This window comes from Stenella coeruleoalba (genome assembly GCF_951394435.1).
Source record: "Stenella coeruleoalba genome assembly, chromosome: 10".
Taxonomy (NCBI): domain Eukaryota; kingdom Metazoa; phylum Chordata; class Mammalia; order Artiodactyla; family Delphinidae; genus Stenella; species Stenella coeruleoalba.
The window spans coordinates 39,303,851-39,323,417 of NC_137156.1; the positions used below are offsets into that span (position 1 = coordinate 39,303,851).

General features: G+C 46.4%; 1 protein-coding gene across 1 annotated transcript in view; it reads right to left on the reverse strand.

The window, feature by feature from the left end:
* PNPLA1 (patatin like domain 1, omega-hydroxyceramide transacylase) overlaps positions 1-13,110 on the reverse strand; it is a gene marked incomplete at its 3' end in the record, with an annotated part of 40,334 nt that extends 27,224 nt beyond the window's left edge. Inside the window, exon 1 of the mRNA XM_079935293.1 lies at positions 12,891-13,110. Within this exon, the coding sequence (XP_079791419.1) occupies positions 12,891-13,095 (205 nt within the window). The 5' untranslated portion in view covers positions 13,096-13,110. The remainder of the gene's footprint in view (positions 1-12,890) is intronic.
* Positions 13,111-19,567: the final 6,457 nt, after the last annotated feature.

Below are 19,567 nucleotides of genomic sequence, written 5' to 3' on the forward strand. Positions count from 1 at the left end.
CTTACTGGCTACCACTCTTTGGTACCTCCTTGGTGCCAGGTGCTGTGCCAGGTTCTGAGGCCTCATAGTTTCATGTAATCTTCATGACACCCCTTTGAGGTAGGTACTGTGGCTATCTCCTCTTTACAGATGAGGAAACAGAAGCTCAGCCAGTAGCTTGGCTACGGTCACACACTGGAAAACAGCAGAGCTAGGCCTCCAACCCCTGAGGGCCCCAAAGCCAGTGTTCTTTCCACCACAGCTCACTGCCTCCACCAGGGACACGCCCTTCAACTTCAGAGCCTCCAGTTCCCACAGTGAGGTAGGGGGAGCAGGGTGGCTCTGCAAAGGCTCTTGGGATCTGCCTTTCTAGGATTTAGTTTAGGCATATCTCCTAAGGGCTCAGATGTCCCTGGGAGACAGGAAGACTCTCTTTAGAGCAACAGAACTCAAATCACATCTTCAAACATATGCTCCTCTGTCTGCACACCCAGAGACCCGTCCCAAGCCAGGCCAATCTCTTCTCTCATCAGTATACACAAAGTGCACAATCCTGCTTTTCTTCCTGCTACACAACTTCTATTTACTTATTTATTTTTTACTATCTATGCAGACTTCACCATAAAGCCCAGCTTAAGATCTGGGCTTTCTCCTTAAAGCCTTCCCTGATCACCCTTGCTGTTAGCTCTCTCTTTCCCCGTACCATCTGCACCATTTATCTCAGGCTGCCTTCAGTGGTTTGTCCTGTCTCTCTGGCTAGCGCATTCCTTGAGGACAGGACCTGCATCAAGAACACCCTTCTCCTGGGACTTTCCTGGCAGTCCAGTAGTTAAGACTCCGTGTTTCCACTGCAGGGGGAATGGGTTCGATCCCTGGTCGGGGAACTAAGATGCCTCGAGGGGTGGCCAAACCTAGCTCTGTGTTGAACACTTAGTAGGTATTCAAGAATAAATTAAAGAACTATTTAATGTTCCATATTTCTGTTTTGCTCCTGTCATATCCCCAGCACTTAATTCAGTACCTGGCACACTGTAGGGACTTAATCAATGTTTGCTGAATAAATTAATAATGAATGGTAAAGAATGAATGAACTGAAGGAGGAGATCAAAGAGTATCTTCTCTATTGGACTGCTGGGACTCTTCCCAGCTGGTGGTCAGGAAGGTGGAATTCTTCAGGGACTCAGCCGGACTTGGGGCTTGACCGAGCAGTTTGCTCTGTCAAGCCTGGTCCTAACTCTTGCCCCCCATTAATGGACACGAGACCCTGAGCCGGGGCTGAAGAGGAGCTTTTTCTTTACATGTTGATCTCAGGAGGACAGAGGTGAGTTACCCTCAGGACTGGTGAGTCAACTCCTAATTCAAATGAGAGTCAAACCAGCCTGGAGATTTGTTTATCATTTGTCTGCTTCTTTTCCCTGTAGAATTAGAAATGGAATTAGAATTTGATCCCAAAGAGAAGCAAAGAAAACATCGCTATTTTAATACTCTCTAAGTGAGCTGGACTAAAAATGGATCCACCAAATGTAGTGTGGGATGCTGGATTGGATCCTGGGACAGAAAAAGGACATCAGTAGAAAAATTGGTGAAACCTATAGTTAATACTAAGGTACCAATATTAATGTCTGAAGGTTGGCAAATGTACTGTTGTTATATACGATGGTAACATTAGGGGAAACTGGGTGAAGGATGTATGGAGCTATCTGTATTATCTCAGCAACTTTTCTGTAAATCTATCATTATTCCAGAATAACAAGTTAATTATTATTAAAGTAAGAAAAAAAAAAAAGAAAGAAAGAAAAAACAGGGAATTCCCTGGCAGTCCAGTGGTTAGGACTCCGTGCTTCCACTGCACAGGGCACAGGTTTGATCCCTGGTCGGGGAACTAGGATCCCATATGCCATGTGGCCAAAAAAGAAAAGTGAAAAAAAAACATAGATCGACCAAGGCTGTTAGACACTCGGCAGGGGCTCAGTTAACACATACTGCTTTAAGAGGAATGAATCAACATAGGTCACATGCATGACTTGCTTTCCAAATAGTTAGATGTTTCTAATGTGTAACCAACACATTCAGAGTATCACCCGATTTTCCATTCAGTTGTCTTCTACTTGAGTCCAAAGAATCATTTGGGTAAAATAAATTTTTATCCATTTGGTTTCAGAGGTTAAACATGTAAAACACAAGTTACTTTCAGTGAACTGAAAGATACTGATTCCATCACAGTAGTAGGAGGTACAGCCACCACCACCCAGCAATGTCATTTCTGTACATTTTACGAAAAGTTTTTTTTTTTTTTGCATACATCATGTCATTTGATCTCACTTTCTTAACCAATGTGCAAATGATTGCTTGGCCCATGGAGTCTGGTAGGAAAGCTGGGGTGTTGCTTGCAAAGCAATTCTGAAATCATGATTAGAGAGGATATAGAAATGTAGAAATTAAGAAAGATTCCAGTCTTGGCTCATCGTGTTAGCTAATCTCTCTGAACACCTGTTTCCCACTTTGTAAAAGAGGTATAAATAGAGTATCTAATTGATAGAATTGTGAGAAGATAAAAGTAAATGGTTTATGCAAAGCTTTGGGCATAGTACCTGGCACATTTCAAGTGCCTGATAAATAGCATTATTAGTGTGACACTAAGATGTGAATCAGAGCAGAGTTCATTCTACAGAAAACACTGTCATCTCAGGCAGATAAAGAAGTCCGGGAATGATTTTTGATGAGGACATTTTGATTCTGAAAGTGCACCTAGCAGCCTGCCCTGAACTTCAGGTTATGTCTGGGCAACACACACGCGCGTGCCCACGCGCCTGCAACAGGAAAAAACTGGTGGTTCTACTCATGTCTTAAAGAACTTTGGAGAGACTTCTAGCTCAGGTAATAGAGTGTTAAGCTAAAAAGGAACTTCTCCAGCTTTAGGAACATCATCATCATCATCATCATCAACAACAACAACCCGAACAAAGAGCACGATATAAAATAAAATCATGAGACATGGTTGACTTCACAGAAAGAAAGAGCAGAAATGAAGAAGGAACTGAAAGCCAGTGCCATGAGAGAGAAAGCTGATGCTGTGATTATTAGACCAGAAACTGGCAGCCACAGGGCCTGTCATTCTGGACTGTGTGAGGGGCAGTTGAACTGAGATGCTGCTTAAAGCTGGGACCCTCCAACAGCTGCTGGGCCAATGAAACGTGCCAATGGCTTGTCTCTGAGCAGGGCTCTGGGTGAAACAACACAAAGTCTCCCATAAAAATGCAAAGTCCCAAGCCTGTATCACCTGTGGTTTAGAGCTTGAACTGACACAACCTACAGGGTGATTACCATGAAAATTGGTCCTGAGTTGCTGATAACCCTGGGTGCCTGGCCAGGGCCAAAGCAAACCAGCTCAGATGGTCCTTCCACCGCCGAAGCCACACAGAATTCCCATAGAAAAACCAAGTCCTTGTGCAGATGAGCTCACAATTAAAGTATTCAAAAATATTAACCAGGGCTTCCCTGGTGGCACAGTGGTTGAGAGTCCACCTGCCGATGCAGGGGACACGGGTTCATGTCCCGGTCCGGGGAGATCCCACATGCCGCGGAGCAGCTGGGCCCGTGAGCCATGGCTGCTGAGCCTGCGCGTCCGGAGCCTGTGCTCTGCAACGGGAGAGGCCACAACAGTGAGAGGCCCGCGTACCACAAAAAAAAAAAAAAAAAAAAAAAAAAATTAACCAGACCAGGTTGGAGCCCAGTAATCTGTTTTAATAAGTTTAATGACTTCTCTAGGATGTCCTTCAGTTAAGTTTGAAAACTGCTGCATTACCTATGCTTTTCTATTTCAAGATCATTTTCTTTTCACTTGTTGATCCATTTATTCAACATTCACTCATCAAAGATATTTTGTGATGAATATTTGCTAGGCACTCTGCCAGGCACATCCATGACTTCTTTTGTCCCTGACCGTAACGTCCAAGGGATATGTCCCCACTCCCAAATTACAGATAGGAAAACTGAGGGGGAGGCAGGTCACTGGTGGGCGGAGGAGCCACAGTGATTAGTGGCAGAGCTGGAACACCAGCCCAGTCCCCCTCCTTCCTGGGATATGAGTTCTCCATCAACCCTGGGGTGTCTTGTCCCTCAACTGAGTGACAAAGACAGGCACATGGGTGACTGAGGAAAGAAGTCACCAAAGTCAAGGTTCTCACAAGAGGCAGTGTTGTCCTCCCAGCATCCGCCCCTGAGGCCCCAGTGGGTCCACTACCCAGAACACACCTGAGCCACCTGCCAATGACAATAACTTCAGCCACACTTGGCTCCGGGGCCTCAGGAGGGGTGGCAGGAGCTGCCCAAGGCAGCACTGGACCAGGCATGGGAGGCAGACCAGAACACCTGTAGCATCCCCTGCCTCCACGGGAGGAGTCGCGCCGGGTCCGGCTGTGCCCACATTTGTGGGGTGGGCGCCCCCACTTGTCGTCTGGCCCGCTCAGGTGCTTTGCAAGGTCCTTTTGGAACTCACTTCCTGCCCGGAAAGACAGCTTGTCTTCCTTCTGAAAATGCAAGCACATCTGTGTGCAGGGCTGTTGCACCCGCTGAGCTCACAGCCTGGAACACTCTCCTCTCAGAGTGCGTGGCCCTCCCACCCTTCCATCCGCCTCAGAGTGGGCCTCGCCACCCAGCCCACCTGAAATTTTGCCCTTTGATCATTCATCACACCCTTCGCCTGCTTTATTTTCTTCTTTGAGCGTGCATACTGATATTTTTCTGCATGTTTAGTTATTTATGGCTTGATTTCAAGAAAAGAGTGTCAGCTTCATGAGGGCAGACTGTTTTGTTCACTGCTAGATCCCTAGGACCTAGAATGAGTGACTGGACAAATGGTCTATTTTATCATTGTAAATTCAGCCAGAATCCGGTCCTCAACTTCTCTGTCTTCACACTAAGTAGATTAGACTCAAACAGTGGCTTTCAAACTTAAAAAGAAAAAAAATAAAATCATTGGAGATCAGGAGAGGCACAGAAAAAAAAAATCATTGGAACACTTCCTTTAAGAGAAATTTTATAAAGAGTGGACAATAGCAGGGTTGTACTCGTTGAAGCTGGGGTAAGGGTCCAGGACTTCAATGTGTGTCCTTTCCCTGCTCCCCTGTTCCAGCCTTCCTAACCCCACCTTGGCCCCCATGGAACCCTGGGGTTCCTCAGAACACAGTTTGGAAACCACTGGCCTAAGTGAGGTCCACTTCCAACCAGTCACTTCCTCTTCCAAAGTCTAAACACAGTCATCCATAAAGTGGAGGAGTTGGACTCGCTGACCTTCCTTCTATGACATTCTAGTATTACTCGTCATATCAGGTAAACCCCAAAGTAAAAACTGCAAAGACACATTCAGTGTCACACTTGCCAATGGCCAGCAATTGTCAGGAGTCTATCAGGCAGTTCTTGTTGGACCAGAAGTTTGTGGGAGCCATGGAACCTGTAAGGTGTTAGATTGCTCAACCAATCTAGATGATAGGATGAGACACAGCATCTGAAACAATTAAGACAGGATACTGTCAAGTGCTAGAGTAGGTGGACAGATTCTATAGGTAAACTCGAAATCATGGAAAGAGATCCAGTGGGGTAAAATGGGAGGATATGTCGGGAAGAGGTGTTATCTCTGGAGAGAAAAACAGAAGGTCATTCTAGGTAGGGGACACAGCAGGTGCTGTGAGGCACTGCCCAGGACCCCTAGCAAGACTGGAGCACTCACATGCCAGCCGCCAGGAAGGCAGTCTGCTGATGGTTCAGAGCTGAGCCCTTTCCCAGCCAACACACTGGACTTGACCTGGTGGTTATGGAGTCAAGGTCTGGGTCCCAAGCAGGGACAGAGTTTTTCCATCATCATCATATATCCAATTACAGCTATTGTGACAATGACTGCTAATTGTCCCTAGTATCTATTCTCCCCTTCTTCCTTAGCAGTTGAACCTCCAATTTTTAGCTGGACACATGGCCTCCCACAATAAAGTCTACATTTCCCAGCCTCCCTTGCAGTCAGGTGTGGTCATGTAACTAAGTTCTGATCCATAGGATGTGAGGTGACGTGATGTGTGTCACCTTCAGGGTCTGCCCTTAGAGGGAAGAAGTGTGCCCCCCTTTTCCTTCCCCAACTAGCTGGAATGCAGACATGGTGGGGAGCCCTCTTGGGCTGTGACCAACATGATGGAAGGAACCTGGGTCCTAATTCTGTGGAGCCACCACACCAGGCTTGGAGGGCTGGAGTGCAAAGGCCACATGAGCGAGCAATGCTCTCGGGTCTTGCTGAGTCACTGCTATCCCAACCAGTGCAACTGCAGTATCAATCCGAGTTTGCAAAGCTTGTTCCCAGGGACTACTGCCGACCCCACTGCTGACCCCAGAGCCAGCTGTCGGGAGGGCTCAGCAGGCATTATTCCCTCCCACTGCTCAGTAGCTGAGCTGAGGCTCAGGGTGGCCTGTCCAAGGCCACTCACTGCTGACTGGATTCCTGGGGCAAGAGGAAAGGGAAGGTGGACAGAGTTTGGACATTGGGGTCAGACCAACTTTGGTTAGAAGACCACCTCCCTGCTTACTAAACCCTACTCTGAAAGACCATGCGAAAATAATGTGTGTGGCAAGCTAGGCTCACAATCTGACTGTAGACACTTTTGTTCTCAGAATGCAGAGAGCCTGCTTCCTAGACAAGTGCTCTTTCCCAGGGGGATCCTGGTCTCTGAGTCAAGTGCTCTCCGAGAGCGAGCTGTGGGAGCACCAAGGACTTAGTGCCTGACGGGAATGACGAGAGACTCTCAGAGGAGGTGACATCTGCAGTGGGCCTTGGAGGATGGGGAGATGCAACACAGGGAGAGAAGAAAGGGGATGGCATCCCAGGGAGAGGGAACAGCGTGAGCAAAGGCACAGAGATATGACACACCCTGAGACTATCCTGGACATGAAGAGCTCTCAATCCCAGTCCTCATCATCAGGCCCACCCTTTTAATACTTTATTTAGCAGTTTGGGAGTTTGGTGGGTTGGCTTTTTTGAGCAGGCAGCATAAGAGGTATTGGAAAACAATTAATTTTAGAGGCCAAAACAAAGTCACCTGATGAGCTCAGCTAAAAGTCAGCTCAGTCCCCTGTCCCACCCGCACTCAGCAGGGGAACAGCCACTGAGGCTGGTACTTCCCAGCACCATTCTGTGCCGTGAGACCAACCAGCCTCACCCTCCTGGGCTTCTCCTCAGGCTCACAGTCCTTATCTGCAGAGATACATGTTGCAAAATGTTCCCGCAAGAAAACAAAGCCTACATGCAACTTCTATGCAGCTTTAAAATTATTTCAAAATAATATAAAAAAACAAAACAAAGCAGGGTTGTGAGTATACAGATGAAACCTAGTTGGTAACTGTTAAAGTTAGATGATGAGTTCTTGAGGATTCATTAGAATAATAGATTCATTATATTATTCTCTCCAAGATGTTTGAAATTTTTCCGTTTTCAAAAGTTATTTAAGGACATCCCTGGTGGTCCAGTGGTTAGAACTCTGCGCTTCCACTGCAGGGGGCGTGGATTCAATCCCTGGTTGGGGAACTAATATCTCGCAGGCCGCGTGGTGTGGCCAAAAAAAAAAAAAAAGTTATTTAAAAGTTTTTAAAATGTACATGAATGTTCATAATGACATTATTTATAATAGCCCAAAGTAAAAACAACCCAAATGTACATTCCCTGATGAATGGATTTTAAAAATGTATTATACCCACACAAGGTAATATTATTCGACAATAAAAAGGAGTGAAGTACTGACCCATGCTACAACGGATGAGTTTAGAAAATATTATGCTAGGTGAAAGAAGCCAGACACAAAAGGACAAATATTGTATGATTCCATGTATATTAACTGTCCAGAATAGGCAAATCTATAGAGACACAAAGTAGATTAATGGCTGTCAGGTGCTTGAATGGCGGTATTGAAAGTTAACAGCTAAGGGGTATGGGGTTTCTTCGGGGGGATAATTAAAATGTTGTATAACTGATTGTGATGTTGGATGCACAACTTTGTGAATATACTAAAAGCCATAGAAAAAGAAAAACAGCCAGTAGAAGCTCTGAGCCATGGGTCTCCACAGGCTTCTCAGAAAAGCAGACTGGATGTGGACTTGGGCTAAGGGCAAGGGATGGACCAGCCCCTGAACCAAGGTCCGTCTTCCTCATCTGTGACCCAGCCAGAGGAATTCACAGAATCTAGTCCAGTCTAAAGCCACTGTAGGAAAACTGTTTCTCTCTATCCTGGAAAAATACATATCCCACTAATAATCAGGTACGGAATTTTCATTAGTCCAGGACTATGGTGGGCATTTTAAAGATTTCCATAAGCAATGCCTGACCCGTTTCCACTGCCTGGTCATACAGTCCTGGCGTCTCAGGAAGGTAGCACATCTTAGTTTTGCAAAGTGCACTGGGGCTTAACTGTGGCTGCACACCGGGATCACCTGGGAGTTGAATAAACACTGGTGCCGGGTTCCATCCCCAGAGATCCTGATTTAATTAGTTTGGGGGAGAAGCTTGGGCAGTGGACGTTTTAAAAGCTCCCAGGTGATTCAAACGTGCAAGATTGAGAACCATTGACTAAGTGAAGAATTCTTCAATGACTAGAAGAAAATATCAAAATTGTAGCATAGAGTATGGTAAAGTTTCTATCATGAAACTTCTCTTTTAGATTTATGTTCACCCTGGATCTCTATACAAAAAATACTTCTCACTGTAGGTTTCAGTCTGGGAGGCTGGAGATCTCAGGTTGACAGGTCCTGTCAGTCACCGAGCTAAATGAAGGGGATTCACCAGTAGCAATCAGGTGTTTCCCAGTCTCTCCATGGGCCTCTCGGAGGGCAGGTGCTCCCCTGCTTCTAAAATAGCCCTTTCCCACTTTGGACAACGCTTGCCGAGTCAAAAGCTGCCTTTCTGAAACTTTCGCGTCAACCCCTGACACCAGGGGACCTGCACTCTTCACCACTCCCTGGAGGCATCACATTTCCCCACCACATGACTTTGTCCTGTCGTTATGTAGCGTCCTGGCTAGAAGCTGAGGCTCCTGTTCAAACTGTCTCTACCCGTCAAATTTCTACTCACCTTTCAAGCACTAGCTCAAATGTCACTTCCATGAGGCCTTCCACGATGGGAGCTGTCTGCTCCCTCCGCCTGCACTCCTCTGCCTTTTAATTTTCTAACATTCAGTTGGAACTCTGTGTTGTAACGACTTGGTTACTACCTTGGGGTTTGAGTAGACTGTAAGCTCCTTGAGGGCATGGGTGGAGTTTCATCTTGTATTATATCTCTGTATCCTCTGCAGCACCCAGTATATGCTCAAAGAACACTCGTTGAATGAATGAATGAATGAATAATTGGCTTGCCGTGAAGTTTTTATAGGGGGGAAGGTGCCAAGTAGTAGCTTAAGTGGGGATGGGGTTTTAAGTCCACCGAATGCCCATTCTCTGGTAAGACAAAATTATCTTTCAAAGTTATGCAAATGCAGTTTTGAGGCAAGTTCCTAGCCCCAAATTGGAAATCGTGAATCTCTGCGCTGGTTGTCAAGGAGACCATCTCTCCTCAGCTGAATAAATGAGTGAACAAACATTCATTCTCTAACACATCTTTAATGAAAACCAGGCACTGGGTTAAGTGTTTTATAAACATTTTCACATGCCCCCAAATTGGCCCTATCACAGAACTAAGGCACATATGGCCAGAAGATGGACCCACTGCTGTCTAAGCTTCCACAGAACAAAACACAATCTCAGGACAGAAAGCCCAGACTGGGAACAAGAGGAGGGGGCATGGCCTGGAGGAGAGTGGCCTGCGGGCCACATGTTGAAGAATTTTTTTTTAATTTATTAATTTAATTTATTTATTTTTGTCTGCATTGGGTCTTCGTTGCTGCGCTCAGGCTTTCTCTAGTTGCGGCGAGCAGGGGCTACTCTTCGTTGCAGTGCGCAGGCTTCTCATTGCGGTGGCTTCTTTTGTTGTGGAGCGTGGGCTTTAAGCATGCAGGCTTCAGTAGCTGTGGCACAAGGGCTCAGTAGTTGTGGCGCACGGGCTTATTTGCTCCGCAGCATGTGGGATCTTCCCGGACCAGGGCTCGAACCCATGTACCCGGCATTAGCAGGCAGATTCTTAACCACGGCACCACCAGGGAAGCTCAAGAATTTTTTTTTAAAGAGACAAACCTCTAGTTATATGCAGATAGTATGATTGTTTACACATAAAGTATGAGATAATCTACCAAGAAACTTTTAGAACTATTAAGAATGTTCATGAGGTTGCTCAAAACAATATCATTTAGCAAAAACCATCCACATCCCTTTATGTCAGCAATAGTCAATTACATTAGAAAATGCCATAGAAAAAGACATCCCGGGACTTCCCTGGTGGCGCCATGCAGGGGACAAGGGTTCGATCCCTGGTCTGGGAAGATCCCACATGCCGTGGAGCAACTAAGGTCGTGCGCCACAACTACTGAGCCCACGTGCCACAACTACTGAAGCCTGCACGCCTAGAGCCCATGCTCCACGAGAGGAGCCACTGCAATGAAGAGAAGCCCCCGCTCGCCACTACTAGAGAAAGCGCGCGTGCAGCAACGAAGACCCAACGCAGCCAAAAAAAAAAAAAGAAAAAAGAAATCCCATTCCCCATAGCAACAAAAACTAATAAATCTAAGAAAAGACACACAAGATCTTTATTGAAGGGCAAAAAAAAAAAAAAAAAAAAAGGCCAGAAGAAATAGAGAGATAGATAGACTATATTATAAATGGGAAGATATAATTTAATCAAAATTCTAATAGAGCTTTTCACATGGGGGAAAAAGAGGGTTAAGAATGATAGTCAATATTTGAAGAAGAAACTGAAAAAGGAGGAGATGACTGCCATATATGATGTACCCCTTATTATAAGCCTATAGTGATCAAAACAGTGTGATTTGGTGCAGAAATAGACAAATTCACCAAAAGAAGAGAAGAGAGACTCCGGAGACAGACTCTTGGGATTCTAGGAACTTGAATAAGCCAGAGGCAACATTTCAAACAAGTGTGGAAAGGGCTGCCTATAAATAGTGTGGGGTAATTTGTTATCACAATTAAAAACTTCTATTTCTACCTCAAACTAGCCACAAAATAAATTTCAGATGGATGAACTTAAATATGAAAAGGCAAAACTTTAAAACTTTTGAAAGAAAATATAGAAGAAGTCATTGTAACAAAGAAAGATTTTAAAAAACACAAATTGTAAGTGGAAAAGATTTATTGATACACCTGACTGCATCAAAATTGAAATTTTATGAATAACAACAGACATGGTCAAATAAAAAGGCAAGTCATGGAATGGGATAAGATAGCTGCAATGTCCATAACTGACAAATGACTCATGTACAGACTATATAAAGAACATCTACAAGTTGAAGAGAAAAGGATAATGGTAGAAAAAACAGGAAAAGGTCATGAGCAGGTAAGTTACAGAAGAGGAAACACAAGTGGTCGGTAAATACATAGAGATGCTTAACATCACTAATTATCAGGAGGTACAGATTAAATAACAAAATAAAATGAGATATAATTTCACATTGATCAGATTGACTTAAAACTCTGTGGTCTTGGGAGTTCCCCAGTGGCCTAGTGGTTAGGATTCTGGGCTTTCACTGCCATGGCCTGGGCTTAATCCCTTGCTGGGGTACTGAGATCCTGTAAGCTGCGCAGCACGGCCAAAAAAAACAAAAACAAAAAAACTCTGCAGTCTGATAGTACCAAGGTTGATGACATTGTGGGGAAATTAGAACTCATATATGCTGCTAGTGGTTAAATTGGTACAACCACTTTGGACAGTAATTTAGCCAAGTCTGGTTAATTTCATGTGACGTGTACCCTAGGGAAACATTCCATGTGGGCCTGGGAGACACAAACAAGGATACCCTTTGCAGTGTTGTTTATAACAACAAAAACTTGGCCGTGTCCATCAACAGAATGACTAAATGAACCGTGATACAGTCTTGATGAAATAAACACTGAAAGAGGTAAAAGAGGTAAAGAGGATTGAAGGAAGTCAGGAGACCAAGTCCTCGTTCTTGTTCTGCTTCTAACTGATGACAGGATGTTATACAAGTCACGTGTCCCTCTTCATTGAATGCTCTCCCCAGATATTCTTGTGGCTCACTTCCTCCCCTCCTTCAGGTCTGTGTGCAAATTCCACCTGCTAAGAGAAGCTTCCCTGACCCTGGTATCCATACAACTAGCGTCCATGCCCCCTGACACTGCTTTGTCAAGAAGCAGAGTGGCTTAAAGGCCGGGCTAGGTTCAAACACCAGCTTTACCAAGTACCGTTTGTATCACCTTAGGCAAGTTATTTAAGCTTTCTGTGACTCAGTTTCCTCCTCTGTAAATGGAGATAATAATAGTTTTCACCTCAGAGGGTTGTTGTGAGGACTGAATGAATTAATACACCAAAGAGTTAGAACAGTGCCTGATACAGAGAAAGTGCTGGTTAGTAGTAAATTGCATGGCAGTTAAAAGGAATGAAGTACACTGGAGTGACGTGGATCAATCTATAAACATGCTGCTGAGTGAAAAGAGCAAGTCCCACACACATGTCACCCTTCCCTCCCAATTGCACGCATGTGCAATTGGGACCTTGGGGAAAGGTCCTTGCAGACCTTGGGGGAAAGGGCATGGCAGGTAAGGGTGTTGAGGGAGAGGGAGAAACGGTTCCAAGCTTATCCAGTGGGTCAGAGACTGGGACCCAGCAGACCCCAACCTCAAATGCTGTCCCACTTGACCCACCTTTCCTGCCACTCAGAAGGCATGACTTTGCTCCCCAAAGCACCCCCAAGCCATCCTCAGGCTCTGCTTTGTGGAATCCCTCCAGAGGCTCCCCAGGGAACCTAGAACAAAGACCTTACCCATTTCAATCCCACAGACGGCCAAGGCTGCAATCACCGCACCTGCCGACGTCCCAGCAAAGCGATGGGCCGTTTCCAGCAGCCGGGGAGCCAGGTCCCGAAAGGCGTCCACCACCCCGGCCTGGTAGAAGGAGAGGAATCCACTGCCTGAGAAGGAGATGGAATGAGGGGTATCTGGGTCCCCCTTGAACACCTGTTCTTCCATCTCCCCAGCCTGGGGCCTCCCGGGGTGCTGGCCTGCCCAAGCGCGGGCCGCCCTCCTGTCGGAACTCGCTGCCAAGCCTCCCTGCCAGCCCGGAGCCTGGAATGTGGCCGTCTCTGCCCAGGCGGTTGGGACACCCATGGGTGGCTCAGGCAGCAGCTGCCTGGGCCTGTTGAGCTCCGTCAGTAGTCATCCCCAAAGCCTGGTAAAGGGCCCAGGCCCAGGACGAGGTGCAGGAAGCGCTGATGGGTGAGCAGCGCCCTGGCCCTGCATGTGCGCTGCTCAGCTTTCAGCCCTGAAGGGTTTACTCATCTGGTTGCAAAACCTCCAACGATGGTTATGGGATGGCGCCTTCCTCCCCAGCACACTGCAGTAAAGGAACTGACCTCCCACCAGGAGGACGGTATCCCCTTCCCGCAGGGGCAGGGATGCCAAGTTGGCTCTGGTTTCAGAGGGAAACACGGCTCACAGCACCCATGCCTCCACAGCGATGCCCTTCCCTGGGATCCTTCTCCAGGCTTTGTGTGATGTGTTACACAATTATTTTTATTTGTTCTTCTTACATAAGTGCCCCTTTGCTTATTCACTTTTTATTCACATGTTAGGACTGGCCACCAGCAAAGTTGTAAAGAAAAGAGTTTTGGCTTCAGGGGCACCACCCACCACCGCCTCTCCAGCTCCCACCTTCTTTTCTCCTTGGCCCTTTACTGACACACTAACTCTTAGTCAGTGCCCTCTCTCCAAGTCCTGAATCTTTATGCTGTATCCTAAATGTCCCAGAAGAAATCAATCTGGAATCTCGATCATTCTGCTTGGGCTTCATACTGTGCACTGTTCTCACTTTGAAATGAGAAGTCTGAGATGCCAGTATTTAACCCCAAGGATGAACAGCTTGGGACGCCAGGTATGGGGGCATCTGGGTCAGGGAAGAGAGATGATTTGGAGCCCAAAGGGAGGTGGCGGGGGGACCAGGGTTAGCTCCAGGGAGCACTGGTCATGCTCCTCTGGAGCTGTGCAACGTGGCCCTGGCAAGGAGGGCCTTCCTTACAATCGGCAGATTTCACTGCCTGAGGAGGTCGCAAAGCGGCAAAGTGGCAAGATCACGTCTCTCCCTTCAACACCCGCCCAGGCCACCTAGAGGCAGGATCAGAATTGAAATCGACACACAAAGTCCCCTGCCCAATCCCCAGTCCAGCTCCAGACTCTGTTAGGATGTGATAGCCATGCTGAACCCGCCCTGGGGAGCTCCCACCAACTCTGTCCGCCTTACTGATCCGTATTGGAATTTCACATTGGGGGCAGCACCCAGTGATCGGTCAGGAGGGGGTTTTCTATCTCAGGTAGGTACTTCCAAGTATATTACCTCTGTTTCAGAAGGGAACTCCTAACTAAATGTGTCTGCAACAGAGAAAACGCGCGCCCGCCCGTGTCTCTGTGCTTGCGTGTACGTGTGCGCATGCGCACACGGGGCAGGCTCACGTATGTTCACAAAGATCTGAGGCAACCGACTGGCTGGGGTGAAGGGTGGGGTGGGGCTGGGTGGAGTCCAATCAGCTTTTGCAACATTGAGACCCTGCCTCCTTCCTGGGAAATCCGGTTGGCCTGTCCAGCTCTGAGCTGGGGGTCCTGGGAGATGGGAGGGAGTGGAAGACCCATCCCCGAACTCAGACGCCTACACTTATTGGGAACAAGATAGACAAATGAGAAATAGCCAGAGACCCATACAAGGCAGTCTATAATTAAGTACCAAACTGTGCAGGGCTGAGATTCCTGCCAGAAAAGTTAAGAGATGAGTGTGAATGGTGTGGGCTGGAACCATCAGAGAAGCTATGTGGTAGAGCTCTGGGTTGGGGTGTTTGAAGAAGGTGGAAGGAGGAGGGAGGGTATTGTGGCAAGAGCAGCATGAGGTCCTTACAGAGAGGGAAGGGGTGTGATGGCAGCCAGTTACACAGGATGAAGGGCCTTGGAACAGACAGACGTAGGTTGAAGCCCATCTCTGCTATTTATAGGCAGTGTGACATGTGGTAACTGCTCCAGGCCTCAGTTTCCCTCATCTATAAAAGGGACAATAATGCCTATGCTGTACAGGAACTGTAAAATTTAAAATATAGCTGTAAAATGCCTGGCACGTGGTGTGTCTCATTATCAAAGGTCAGAAAGGGCCAAGGCTTCTGGAACAGATGGACCTGGGAGAAAAGGTGGAGTAGAAAGATGGGGTCAGCAGATGCATTTGCATTTGCAACATGCAGGGGGAGCTAGGAGAGTTCTCAGGCAGGAGAGTCTTGGAAGGGCAATGAGACAGGCTGGAGGATGAGGAAGGAGGATAGTGCTCTATCCTCCTATGGATGTTGGTGGCCAAGCCGGGGTGGCGGCTGACAAAAGATAAGTTAATGAAGCCATTGCTTCAGAGACTCTCAAGACCTGGGGACGGGTTGGATGGGCAGGATGAGTCATGGCTGATGCCTCATTTTTAGCCTGGGTGCTGGGAGGGGTGGGGCTGCCTTTGGCAGTTTTGGGGAAACTGGGACAGAGCTGGGGAAACTGGATAGAGTATGAGTTTACTTTAGGACATGTCTGAGATGACAGCAGGACACTGGAGTTTTGGAGGAGAGGCGGGGAAGGCTCCAGAGACAGGGACAGAGACCCCTGCCATTGAGTAGCAGAGAAGGGTGAGTAGTTGGAGGTGGGCACAGGGTCATGTTGAAGGAAGACAACCTTGGACAGGTATGCTCCTTCCCAGTCATCTTGCTATTCCCAGTGAAATAGGAGGCAAGGCCACTTGTTCTACATGGACTGCAGGGCCTCGAGGAGGCTGGGGACCCACCACCCTTTCAAAGACAGCACTGTGTCCTGACTCGGTCCCTGACACCTTGCTCTTCAGGCCTGGCTGTTGGTTTAGGCCACAAGCAAACTAGAAATTCACGATTGCACTTAGGAAGGCCCCACTGGAACTGTTAACATGTTCCCACGCGCTGACCCTGGTGGAGTATTCTACACCTCTGAGGAGGGCTGGGGGCGGGCCGCAGGACTCGCCCATTCAGTTCCTTGGTGTTAAGTGATTGAGAAGGTTCGTCTCATTTCCTATTGTTCCTGACATTATGCTCAAAGCCCTAAGAACTCCAAGTGGATGCCATCAAGAAAGGATCACGGGGCTTCCCTGGTGGTGCAGGGGTTGGGAGTGCGCCTGCCGATGCAGGGGACGCGGGTTCGTGCCCCGGTCCGGGAAGATCCCACGTGCCGCGGAGCGGCTGGTCCCCTGGGCCATGGCCGCTGCGCCTGCGCGTCCGGGGCCTGTGCTCTGCGATGGGAGGGGCCGCAACAGTGAGAGGCCCGCGTACCGCAAAAAAAGAAAGAAAGAAAGAAAGGATCACATTCTGACATTTCTGCATTTGATTTTTAAAGTCGGCTCATAATCCTTTCAGGTGTTTTACACTAAGTTAATGCTACTCATCTGACTCATCAGCCTCTGAGGAAATCACATGCAAGAAACTGAGACTGCTTATCACACACAATTCCAACAAGACAACCCAAAAGGAACTTATAGAAGAACCTAGAGTTTCCCTAAATATAACATAAGTGAGACCACTCAGGACACATCTCACAGGGAAAAAGACGGCATTGAGATTCTGGGTTAGCTTTTCATTGATGGTGCACCCCGCTTTACTTAAATCTTGTAAAATGTTTATTGAGTGAAGAACGTGGTTGTTTCTCGATGTGAGAGAGTATGAAGATCACAGCACCGCCCATGAGTAATCTTGCCAATAGTGTTTAACCTGAATCTAAGGGAGGCCTAACTTCCGGTTACTGTGAATACAGAGTATGAAGGAGCAAATTAAATGATGCCAGGTGAAAACAAAGACAGGACTTTCCTGGCGGTCCAGTGGTTAAGACTCTGCACTCCCAAAGCAGGGGTTGCAGGTTCGATCCCTGGTCGGGGAACCACGATCCTGCATGCTGTGCCACGTGGCCAAAAAAAAAAGAATCGGAAACAAAAACAAAGCAAAACTGGGAGAAGGGCTGGTAACTTGTTACTACACAGCAGCCATTCCCGGCCCACCGTTCCCTGCCCACTTCCCTACAGAGCAGCTGAAAGGTTAGATACTCGATTTCCAAGTCTCCCTTGCAGCTAGAGTCCATCATAAGACCCAGTTTTGGCCAATGAGAAGTAAGGGTGAATCTGCTGGGTGGCTCCCAACAAAGGTTTTCCTCCTTGATAAAAGGAGAAAGGTACCTAAGGAGAGCCCCTTTCACCCCATCCCCCTTTCTTCCTGCCTGAGATGCTATCCTGTGAGAACATGGAGGATGGCGCTACGGCAGCCATCTTGTACCCATCAGGGGAAACAGGCAGCCACACTGAGTGTATTAGTTATCTGTGGCCGTGTCACAAATTACCTCAAAATTCAGTTCCTTCAAATAACAAATGTTTATGATCTTACACAGTTTCCAAGCATCAGGAATCCAGAAATGGATTAATTCCAGGCTCGGGGTCTCTCATTAGGTTGTAGTCAAGCTGACAGCTAGGGTTGCAATCATCTCGAGGGTCATTGGGGTGGAACAGTCCACTTCCAAACACACTCTCATGGTTGCTGGTAGGCATCAGTTCTTAGCTGGCTATTGATAGAAAGCTTCAGTGCCTCACCACATGGTCCTCTCCACTGGGCTGCTCACAAGATGACAGCTTGCTTTTCCCAGAGTGAGATGTGCAAGGGAGTGAGAGAGAATAAGAGAGATAGAGAGTGTGAACCCCCAGTGGAAGCCATAGTCTTTTTATAACACTGTGAGAAGTGATAACCATCCCTTCTGCCATATTCACACCCCTCCTACATTTTGCTAGGGTTGGTCTATGTGACCAGAAAGTGGGGATTCTTAAGGGACAATTTGGAGGCTGGCTACTTCACTGAGGATAGCAGAAGAGAGAGAAAGAAAGAGTCTGGGTCCTTGAGGAGATTGTTGAGTGACTGTACCAACCCCCAAACCATTTGTACCCTTCCTGTTATATCAGATAATTGAATGCCTTTATTGCTGAAGCCACTGTGCATTTGATATTTGCTGCTGAAAACCTCAGGACTAATGCAAGGACTATTCAGTATTTCTAGTAAAATGTAGAATTATCATCTTGAGACGAACAAATAAAAACTAGTTCTTTGTTTTTAGGAAAAATAAAAGAAATACTTTAAGGTATAGTTTATTATAGCTGAAGTCTGATTCATAAAAATTCTGAAAATTTCAGAAGAATTTTATTATACCTTTTAGAAATTGTTTACCAACTATTACTTCTGTTAGAATAGAATATTTTTCTCTTCCTTATTCCTCCTGAAAAACAAGTGAGGTTCTGCTCATTAATTGAACAGCTCTCTAATATAGCACTTGACTTTTGAGGTCTGTGACTTAATTTTTGAATACTTGATCAACATATATGTATATCCTCTGTGGGGTGCAAGTGTTTACACCTTTTCTAAAAAGTCAGTAATTAAAAAAAAAAAAAACAAGGCGAGAGGAGAAAATTTGACACTCTTGAGAGGGGGACAGAGCTTGCTAGCACCCGGTCATGTTGTCCTTTTACATGACCTTGAGATCATTCATGCAGCCTAAATCACATCTTATTCTCATTATGAAACAGCTTAATCATACAGTAAAGTACTGAAAATAGAATAGCAAACAACCATGTACCTACCTGACAGATTGAACTAACCTTAACATTTCATCACATCTTGGACAAATACTTGCTTGGTTTTAAAGAAATGAAACATCATAGGTAGAGGTGAAACCTCCTTCAAACTCTTCCCTAATTTTACCCCCATTCTCCCTCCCATGGGAAAACCATGTCCCAGATTGGAGAGAGTCTTTCCCTTCCATGTTTTTATATTTTTATTACATGAATATGTTTTATAAACAATATATAGTATTGTTTTATAAATATTTTAAATTTCACATAAGCAAACACATTGACTTATTCTGCAGTTTGCTGTTTTCATTCAGCGTTGGGATACATGGCTCTGGTCTTTTCCATGTTACTGCTTTGGTAACCTATTATGAGACCATGGGCAACATATTCATTATTCTCTTACTGATGGACATTCAGGTTGTTTCCATTGTTTTACTATAACCAACAATGCTACAGTGAGGACCCTTTTATACATCTCCCTTTAAATCATATGGGTATTTCTCAAGGTCACAATGTGGATATACCAGTTGTAGCCATGGGATTTTAATTTATGGAAGTAACTGAGTGGTGACATGGAGAAGCTAATGCCAATGAAAGAAAATTTTTATTATTTACACCCTGATTCACGAGGGCTTGCCATGCCATGCAGGGCTATATGGGGAAGCACCAGGTTTGGTCAGGAGGCAGACGGGATGAGGGGAAAGCATGGCCCAGAAACTTGTTTGTGTTTTCTGCAAGAAAGGCAAGGCAGGGCAGAGAAACAGCTTAGGACTGGCTGATTTAAATAGTGTCAGCAGGCTCTGGACTATA